Source organism: Pinus tabuliformis, chromosome Q (assembly GCF_031772625.1).
Source record: "Pinus tabuliformis cultivar Carrire ecotype Pingquan chromosome Q, CPIR1, whole genome shotgun sequence".
In the NCBI taxonomy this organism is placed as follows: domain Eukaryota; kingdom Viridiplantae; phylum Streptophyta; class Pinopsida; order Pinales; family Pinaceae; genus Pinus; species Pinus tabuliformis.
Window position 1 is genome coordinate 748,881,689 of NC_142296.1, and position 10,921 is coordinate 748,892,609.

At 36.2% G+C, this 10,921-nt stretch overlaps 1 protein-coding gene across 1 annotated transcript in view; it reads left to right on the forward strand.

Moving 5' to 3' along the window:
* LOC149221698 (Polyketide synthase, enoylreductase family protein) overlaps positions 1-9,521 on the forward strand; it is a 374,456-nt gene extending 364,935 nt beyond the window's left edge. Inside the window, exon 11 of the mRNA XM_089385195.1 lies at positions 8,997-9,521. Coding sequence (XP_089241321.1) covers positions 8,997-9,096 — 100 coding nt within the window. The 3' untranslated portion in view covers positions 9,097-9,521. The remainder of the gene's footprint in view (positions 1-8,996) is intronic.
* The last annotated feature ends 1,400 nt before the right edge of the window (positions 9,522-10,921 follow it).

Here is a 10,921-nt window from a genome sequence, read left to right on the forward strand (position 1 = left end):
AATGAGCATAGGGTGAGTGGTTCACCTTCCCCTGTGGACCCAACATGTGAACACAGGGTGAGTGGTTCACCTTCCCCTATGGAGTACATACCCCAGTATGTGAACATAGGGTGAGTGGTTCACCTTCCCCTATGGAGTACGCTATATGAGAACAGGGTGAGTAGTTCACCTTCCCCTATGGATACCCCAACATATATCCTACCCTTGCAGCCTGGGACTCTTGGGAACTACCTCTCATCTAGCCAATAATTTTGGGAAAAGTGGTTAGGGTTAATTACTACTACCAACAGACATGTCAGGTACCACTATATTCCCTATGACTAGGATGCATGATGTTCAATATATTGATCACTAAAGGATCAAGCCTTGTAGGGATTCTATCCCTGGACATGAGGACTTTCCTCTGTCATTTTGGCGAGGATGGTAGGTTCTTGTTACCCAACCTCTTTTAATCCTTTCTTAGTGGATTATGATTTCAATCTTCAGTAAAGACAAGTTGCAGAGATGGCACATGATGGACACAATAGCATAGCCATGGATGAATGTTGATAGGTGGAATTCTTCCCTAGTTGAGAGGGAATGTTAAAGAGTGCAACTAGGGGTTGATTTCGCTTCCTAGAAGTCTGTTATGATATATATATATATATATATATATATATATATATATATATATATATATATATATATATATATATATATAATAACAATCATAAATATGAATAATTAACTAATAATTAGTGTTGAAGAGTCATGTCTCCAAGGACATGACCATTCGTGAATGGGTACCTACCTAGGTATATAATTGGGACCCTCAGTTGTAATCAAATCATCTCATATCTTCTTGTATGTATTGTTGATGTTCTATCTACAATTATTGTCAATGATGATAAAACATTGAAGTAATTGTTGCAAGCATAGAACATACCATAAAAATTAACACTGTGTCTTATTCGCATATGTTTGTACAATGGTTCCTTTCTATCACTGGTTATTACTATGATATAGCTTAGTGTCATGATATGTTTACTCAATGACATCGCATTCTTTCCAGCAACATCGCATTCTTTTCTTGACAGTGGCATCGCTTTCTTTCCTTCTATGGTTTGATGACATGTTCTATGAAACACAGTTTTTTTGTATAGCTTGCATACTATATCTATGGTTCATATCACTTGACTGTAGCTTTGCTTTGGTTTGATCATATTTGTGGCTCGGGCTATTTTCATGTCATCGCTTTTGTTCTATATCTTTTCCTTATGGCTCACATCACAGTTTGACGTGATCAATGACACATATATTTTATTCGTTGTCATACGTGAAACTCACATTATTTTATATAGTTCTAGCTTGCACTGGTATTTGACAGTGACACGCATACTTTCTGATGTGGCTCACTTTTATCTCTATGACTCGGTTTTGATGAATGGCCAAAAATCTGTGTCAGTAATATTTGTTCACTTAATCAGTGTTGTTCATCTTTGATGGTCACACTCTTGACATAAATAATGATTGCAAGAGACATGGCACTAAAGGGGTCATCTTGTATGGCAGTGACAGTGACTTTGCTTATGATGAATAATAGTGACATGATGGATGATGCTTAATAGAGATCTCGTATGACAGTATTGATGACAGTGACCCTAACGAACCCTATCTATCTATCTATCTATCTATCTATCTATCTATCTATCTATCTATATATATATATATATATATATATATATATATATATATATATATATATCAGTGATCCTAACAGTGATGACAGAAACCCTTGTATGGCAGAGATAGGAAACGTATCTCTGATGTGTGCAGTGATGTGGTAGCGGATCTCTATATCGTTCTGTTCACAACCAAAGTTTTGAACTGAATTATATTGGCCTTGAAGGCTTGATATGAATGATTGTAATGTCCCAAATGAAATAAAATTGGAACAAGCTCCAATGTTTAACTCAGAAAAACTCCAGATAAAGATTCCATTCACAAACAGAAGATTGCCATGTAAAACCCAAACAGTAAACCCAATAAATTGCACATAACATCTCATTAAAAGATCACAACATGCCGAACCATGAGACATGCAGCAGCAAAATCCAACTTTATTATATAGAAATAGATTCTAATACAATAGCTGGGCATGGCCCTCCAATTATGTAATAATGCCAATGCTGACCTCCAAACTCAAACAGAAAATCAATCACTACACCTATGGATTTTGAATAAATCCACCAAGGGGAGATGGGTGCTCGCCCAATCTCACTGAATCACCTGAGGGTTTTCGTCTTGGGGCTACCAATGGAGTAGAGAACCAGGTTCTCAACCTCTCATATAAGAAACAATATCAAAACTAATCTGTGCTCCAATGGTCTCCTCCTCCTCTTTTATAGATCTGATGGACCCCTCTAGAATCTTCTATTTTATTATTATTTTAATCATGGAGCACTTTTCCCTCTTTATTTTAATTAAAATATTTTTTAATGCTGGAAAAGGGTGTATTGGCAACCATGTCTCCTCAGGTCACTGAAACTCCTATCCAAAAGTCCCATCATGTAGACCTTCTCATTCCAGTTCCAACGAGCTATTACACTAAGGTGTTCCATCAATTAATCTCCCTGGAATGCCACCTCGAGCATAATTAATTAAGTTATGCCCAATAATAATGTTGATTTTTTGAAAGTTGTCGAAATGCAACAGAACGAAAGGCAAGCTGTGCTGATGAGGGAATATGCCAAGAGCATACCGTCAAATCCCATAAAAAATCCTCAAAACTCCATCGGGATCCCTGATGACGTAAACCTGCTCCACTGACTTGGCCATCCCTTGTCTTGGAAATCCACCCTGGCTGTACTATGAAGAAAAATAAAAATGGGGACATGACAATGATGTATCTCATTATGGATGTACTTTATATCTCAGTTGAACAATTGATGTGTTGTCGTTCTGTATTTTTGAGGTTGAGGGAGTAAACACACAGGACAACATCAAAACCACTTTGGAAGCTGGGATCTAGCCCTGCTAGCTTCAGAGAGGGATCTCTCTGTAAAATTTAGCTATGTTTTATGTGAATTTTAGGCTAGTTATGATTGTACTGATTGTTTTTTATTCGATTGTTTGGTTGATTAAATTGCTATAATTCCATTGGGCTATAGAGTCTAAAGATTAACTAGATCTGCATCAAACTTTGAAGGAGTTTCATAGGGCAAGCTAGGTTGCACTAGTTGGATCTTTCAGAATATTAAATGGATTATGGAACAACAGAAATGTAAGATTTAGTAGAAACTAAGGAGCAATGAAGAATTCCTTAATTTGACTTCAGTAGAAAACATGTAAATTACTAACAACCAAAATAGGGTGCTCTATGTAACATATCCTATTCATCACAATTTTTGTTATGTAATTAAGATTTTTAGAAATAACAGAGAAAAAAAACAATGATCAAACACATAAAATGAAGAAAAATATCACCATTTGGTACACCACATGAATCCCGCGAAGAATGTCCTTGTATTATTGATGCTTCCAACAACTTGGAAATTACAATTTGCATCGGAAAATTATATTCAACAATCAACCCTTAATACTTCAAACTGTGAAGTATTTATACAAATAATTACAAAATGACTGTCTCAATCGACAGTGTATTATTAGCATAATTCTAAACAATAAAATTTATCTTTGGCAGAAAGATAGGCAAGGTAGACAACTGCATGAAAAGGTGGCTCTATTTTGGTGGATTTGGTTGCTGAATTAGCCTAAAACTATGTTGCGTTGATGTGCTGACTGTTGTGCTAGCTGATGTGCTAGTTGCATCCGAATTACCTTTTAATCTAGTAAATCACATAGTTCCTCCCACCTTTCTTCATCTGGAATGGTTAACTTAATTACCCTTAGGGTAAATCTTATCAACCTCAGTATACTTGGCAAATGTTGGTTTCACTGTGAAGACATGTTTCACCTCATTCTGGATATAGAAGTCATTTGCCATAGTCTCTAAGAATGCTCTTGTTGTCATGTTGCCTTTTATAACACTAAATTTGATACTGCTTATGGCCACTTTCTTCCTCTTTAAAACATAATCTTCTTGAGTAATCAGTTTATCATTTATTACATATATATTGGGCAGTCCTTTCTGGATTAATGCTTCAATTCCATTGGAAAACCTGTTTACTCCCAGCTCTAGTGTTTCACATCTTTCCTCCAATTGATCAATGAGATTTCTTTTAGTCAACACTTTCTTGACTTCCAAGATGGTGGTAGTCCTGTCACTAATTCCTAATTCTTCAAGTTCATATTTAGTCTTTGAATTCAGGAATTTGATGATATTGGAGGCTTCTGAAGGCATATCTCCCAGCTTTTCCCTTACCTGAACAATGGTTTCAGTGGCCTTTTGTATCAATTCTTTCTGTTCAAAAATGATTTGGATACATGGCCAAATCTCATTCATAGAATCCAAAATACCCATCCAAATGGTTTCCTTGGCTTGGGCCAAGGTCTGACCAATTGATGTATCCTTCTCCACCTTCTGTAACCTCTCTAGCAGCCTTTGTGACTTCTGCACTTCAACTAGATGAGAAGCTTCAATTTTGGCCTTTTGTTCTTCTAGAGCTTTGAGCTGCCCCTGCAATGTCTTAATTTCTTCTGATTGGATTGACATATTCTCCAGTGTCTTTGTGACCTGTTTAGCGCTTGTAGTTTGAGTTGAAGAAGTCGCTGCAGTTATTGTTCTTGTAGCTGGGAGCTGAATGATGCTTATGACATCCAAGGGGACTAAGGCCATCCTTTGACTCTATTCTTTCTCTTTGATCATTTTCTCCATTTCTGCCTCCATCTGTCTGATTTGAATATTCTGCTCTATTATTAGCTTCATCATATCAGCCTTCTGTGTTTCATTCTCATCAATGTCTTTAGCCAAGGGATCCTCTATGGCTGGCAGTTTCAGTTGCTTTCTTAATGCTGCAATATCCAAATTTTTCTTCTTGATGATTTCCTCTGCAACATTTATATCTTTAGGATCATATCCTATCTTGACTACCAAATCTTCCAAAGATTTGATCCTATTATCCTTTGCTAAGGAGGATACCTTTTCCATTTTAAATTGAGATTGAATGTTTGCATATGAAACCTGTAGCTTAGACAATGACATGGCAATATTAGTTAATGTAGAAGAAATCATCTCACCAGTTTGTTTATTCATCTCCATTTGATCAATGGGATGGATATCTTTAGTGCTAAATTCAAATGTTATACTCTTGTAATCTGTTGGTGTTTTAGGATGTGGAATTTGGGCCTCAAGGAAGGCCATCTACATCTTTCCCTGTTCTATATCAAAAACTGATAACAATCTGCTCTGTGAACTGGAAGTCTACTTCCAAAATTGATTGTAGGTATTGTGCTTAAGAATTTCATTCTTAATTTTGATTTCACGATACCTATCAAAAACAATCTTTTCCTTTTCTCCTTGGACATCTTTAGAAGATAGCTCTGTTTCCTTTTGACCATGTGAAATCGAAGGTACAGTAGGAGATGAAACAAACTTGCTGCTTGAAGGTGGTGAGTCTCCAATTATGATGGCAGCTTGGTCTTCTATTTCCTTTTCTACATCTGTCTTAGGAGTGATCTTTGCTCTCTTCCTGTAACTGATTCTGAAATCTTTGGCCTCACTACCTATTGTTGATGATGATCCCTCCTCTCTTTGTCTTTTACTTGTTTTCTCCTGAGGAGTGGGAGTCTGTAAATTTGAAGTAGAAAACAATTGTTCTTCAGCTTCTTGCAATGTATTCTCTGCCCACTCTGACTGATTTGCATACTTTTCTATCTCAGGCCTTGAGGTATGGATATATGGAGTAGTTTTGTTTTCTACTCTCAACTTGGAAATGATACCCCAAGGGTCATAAGACCATGTAAAAATCAGGCTGAATTTCATTTCTTTAAGAAGTTTGTCTGCCTCTTCTCCTGTTGACCTGGTATTGCATATGAATGGGCCCACCTGTGTCTTTATCCGAAATTGGGACTTCTTCTTTGCCACCACAAAGTGAATATCATCTAAATTTAACATTTGTCTGATGTATTCTAGGGCAAAAATCCTCATGGGGAGGTATTTTGGGAGCTTATATGGTGGTAATTCACATCCATAAACTCTGATTTCTGTATAATTTTGGAATAAATACCAATCTCCAGTCTTGGCTTGATCTGTCAAGTGCAGAACCCTTTTGATGTCTTCACTGATTTTGGGCTGTGTGGATCTGTTTAGGATGTTCATAGCTGGGTGAACAAACTCTTCAATAAACTGTTTGTATGAGAATTCCTACTGCTCTTTCATAACTAATGATGTCCAAAATATCACAAGCCGCTAGTTTCCCTCATAATCTAGCTTCTGCATAGAAAAACTGAACCTGTCTGCTTGATAATAAAGAAACATGTAAATTAAATTGAAATGTAATTAAACACTTGCTCTGTTGGAAATTTCAGAAACTGCTCATGGATGTTATCAGCCAAGAATTGACTGAAATTAAACAAAACGGATGGTTTGTTGTCTAGCCTAGAATGGGTTCATCTACCCACTGATCAGAATAATAACCCAAAATGTATGAAATTATGGTTATAATTTGTTTAGCCTGATCAGGGAAGATTGAGGAAGGGTATGGAGGGTTCTTCTTTGGTAATTGGGCATTTTCTAGTAAGAAGATCTCAAAGATTTTGGCTCTTGTAGCGAAATCAAGTTTCTGATAAAGCTGGGTGAGGGCTTCTAAGGAAAATGGGGCACTGTTTTCCACAGGGGGAGCTAGCATCATCTAGTTTATGGATTGGGTAGTAATTGTAAACAGGATCTCACCAGATGGGGTCATAATGGCTCTTTGGCTAGGGACATAACAAGCTTGGCATTTCTTGGTGAATTCAGGGGCATGGAAGGTTAGAGGGAAAATATAACAAGGAAGATTGGATTCCCAGAGTCCAATTTCATCTATTTTGTTAACATGTTTGTCTTCTAGCCAACTATAGAGCTCTCAAAATTCACAGTCACACTGTGTCTCACTGATCCTATAATCTCTATCAGCTAATGGAATATGATCTAAGTCTATGGGTGGAGGGATTAGTGGATTAACTGGGCTCTCCTGGTTTTTGCTCTTTGGAGGCATATTTAGATCAGTGAATCATAATAGTAATCGAAGGAAAAGCTTACCGGGAACAATTTGAGGTAATGAGTTGTCAAGGGAAAGGAGGCAGAGCACTGACAATTCTGATCTGGATCAACAAACGTTTTGAGACTGGTCACTTTGTAGAAAATTGTGAATTACAAGGAATAAGCAGTGAAAGGGACAAATGAAGTCTATTTAAGGCTTTTTAAGGAAGAATGGCAATTTCCGTTGGAGGGTGGCGCGGGACTGTTGGAGTCGAGTGGTTACTTGGGAAGGAAAATTAAATGTCCAATGGTAATTCTACTGGGAAAGCATTTAATTGGGCAACGGCTATGTAACGTGGCGCAAGATGAGTGGCGGAGGTGTCAGGGTAGGGACATGGTCGAGCAGATGAGGAAGGTGGTTTTCGCCGTTCGGAGGGGGTAGAAGGCGGTAAGCAATGTCGCGAGGGGGTGCAAAATGAGGGAAAAGTGAGATGTATGGATGGGGCCCAACGAAGAATACAACCTTTTCGGACACCCCCCCTTCTGGCGGTAAAGGTAGGATGGAGAGGGGGGGTGCCGAAAAAGGATAAGGGTCGTCGTCGGTCGATCATGGAGATTGGAGAATCCCGAAGTTTTAAGTGCGACCCCCTTTTAACCATAAACAACAAAGGAATTTTGTCCATATGCGCCTTTAATTTCTTTCTTTTGAACTTAGGATAAAACTTTGAAATATAAAACATGCAAAAAACGCTTTATCCCCATCGTGCCCCTTTTTACAATGTCTTTGAGACTTAGGGAAAAAAGGCATATACATATATTTATAAAACTAACTATTTCTGCCTACCCTTTAACTAAACTAACATTTTTATTCTTCTAAAGGGGTGCACTTAGACTAGCAAACCCATATTATTTTCTTTTATGAAAAATGAAAAACTACTAAATCCTATCCCTTATTTCTCCTATTAATTCAGATTAAACAGTGGAATCAATGTCATTTTCTACCTAACTACTAATTTACCAAAATTACACTGTTTGGCAAATCTTTATTCTCTAATCTAGTTTACAGAAATTCACAACATGTTTAACCATGATTATACTATATGATTAAACAAATAACTAGTCATTGTGGCATTTTTAAACAAGCTGCACACAACCTTTATTTATCAATGATGAAGAAAACTATATATCAGTAGTGGCATTTAGACTTGCAACACTTTCAGTATTATTTTCTTTTTGTTTTTCTTTCTTTTGATGGGGTTCTATCTTTTATTCTTTTTCAATGTTTTTTGCTTTCTTCTTCTTTTTCTTTTATACTCTCTTTTCATTTTTATTCTATTTTTCTTTTGGAAATCATTTGCAGATTGACAATTATTTACAACATGAGATTTCTGAGATAAAATACTCAATCACCTTGAGATTCTATAAATTATAGGACCCTAACATGATGAATCTCTAATAAAAGAAGAAGAATTGAATTCTGGGTTTTCCCCCTTGTGGGGTTTTGCTCTCGTCTCCGACCAAATCCTGGTGTCTCTATTGTGCATGCTTTTCTTCTATTGTTCCTTTATGTTATGCTACATTACTAATGTTATTGTTCTTTCTACATGTTTGTTAATGATGTTATGATGTTATGGAGTGAATGCAATATGTAAATGATGAGAGAGATGTGTGAAGTTTATGGCTGTTCACATTTTGTGTACTTGCAGATTGTATTTAGTACTGTTATAATCTGCTATAATCAAATGAGATGCCATTTTTAACTGTTAAATTGTGCTGTTGAACTGTTTATGCAATGATTTGACAATTTTTTTTGAACTTCATCAAATGGATTGCGAATTTTAACTGTTAAACTACATTATTGGGTCGTTTTTTGCAGAATGGAAACTGTCCCCTTCCAAGACTTTAATGCAGCCTTACAAAAGGCGCTGGGTAAACAAGGCCATTCTCCCAAGCAAGTACTTGTGTTTGACAAGTGAAAGTGATGTTTTATATCATGTTTATATTTTTAGGTAATTTTTGTAATTATACTATTGGGAATTACTATTTTCTTTTGCCTGGTCTAACTGTTCTTGCTGCATGCTAGCATGTAGTTCAAAACCAATTTATTTATGTAATGATCTGCAGCTTGTGCCTCAAAGTATTTTTGATGTCTTTTACAATCCCACAGGTATTTAGTAGCGAGCAGCTTCAATGACATTTTTCTTTCTTTCTATAAGAAAATTGTGTACAGCATGTAGTGTGTTACTCTGTCAATCAAAACATGGATCTTGTGGATCAACTTCAAACTTGTAAACATTCTTAATATCAAACACCATACTAAATGTAGACAGATGAGGCAAATAGATGTGGAGAGTGGACGCTAGTCTCCATCTGTTCTTATGATAGTAGAATGATTGAAACCTGTGCTGAAACCAACGTGATGTAACTCAACTGTTTTCTCAAATAGGAACAGGTAATAGACTCTCAGTAGCACCTCACAAAGTACTGTGATTGTTACTGCTAACTCGAGCTACAACCTAAAGTTGAAACAAATTTGATATCAGACCTCACTTCACTGAACAATGCAGGAATGGCACGGCCAGTATTAGTTATATATACCGCCTCAGTGAACTGATCAAATATCACATTCATGACAAGTAACAAATTTATTAACATGCATCCCGATTTTCAGATATTTGACAAGATTGTCAACACGGGATTTTCAAATTCAGCATAACTGCTAAACTGAGTGGCAATCTCAAGCAGCTATACCATTCTTCCTTAATATATCCCAACTAAAAAGATACTTTTTTCTCGGATCTTTATATAATTTCGAAATTTTAAGAGTATTTAAATACAATGTATGTTTATTTATTCGGTGTGGTTTTTGTACACTTGCTTAGCAGTTGTGGGTTGATGTTGGTATTAAAGCTTCTCCGTGTTCATAGCTCATTGGTTTTGGTAACCATATACAATTGGGTTCTTATCTAGATGTGACATTAAGTTGGAATGTAATACACCTTCACATGGAGAATAATACCTTATTGTAGAGCTAAACAGCATAAAATAGTGATTAATAGGGTTTGAATGAACTGAATTAACAATCAGCAGCTAATTAAAGACAAAGAGAGGTTCAAGACGGATTTACCATAAATGATTAAACAATAAGGTATGATAGCAATATAAATACATTTCATTGGAACAATTGTAGTCCATTATTAGTAGTATAGTATATATTGCTTGAAGGTGACCTAACATGTATGGCCTTTCAAAGATGAATCAAACCATAATCCCAAAACTCCACAACATTTAGCTCATTAGTTTCTTATTTGAATTTTTTAATTATGTTTGGAAAAACTACTTTTGGAGGACACTATAGATATATTGGTTTACTGATGAGGTCAAAAAAAATATTAAATCATTCACCAAGGTTCCATTCTCAATGTGGTCTAACCCACCCAAATGACATGAGTTTCAAATGTATAAGGTTGGGTGCAAGGCAATTTTGGTGGCATGGCAACCCATGAAACCTTGTACCTAAGCTAAATGAAATTTTCTCTGTGCAGTATTGATTTTGCAGGGCTTGTTTTTTTGAAGAACTTTCAAAGAAAGGACTCTAGAAGGAAAGTTTGATGTATACCTCGAGATGAATATACTAATTTCAGCTTATCCAAGGAGAGTTAGCATTGGATTATTTCTTTGAGTTTCAAGCCACTTCCATTCCCCTTGAACACTAGTATACAAGTTTAATCATCTATTTTGATGAATTGTTTATTTAGTCTTTGGAAATATGTTTCATAAACTATATTAACAAAACATGGT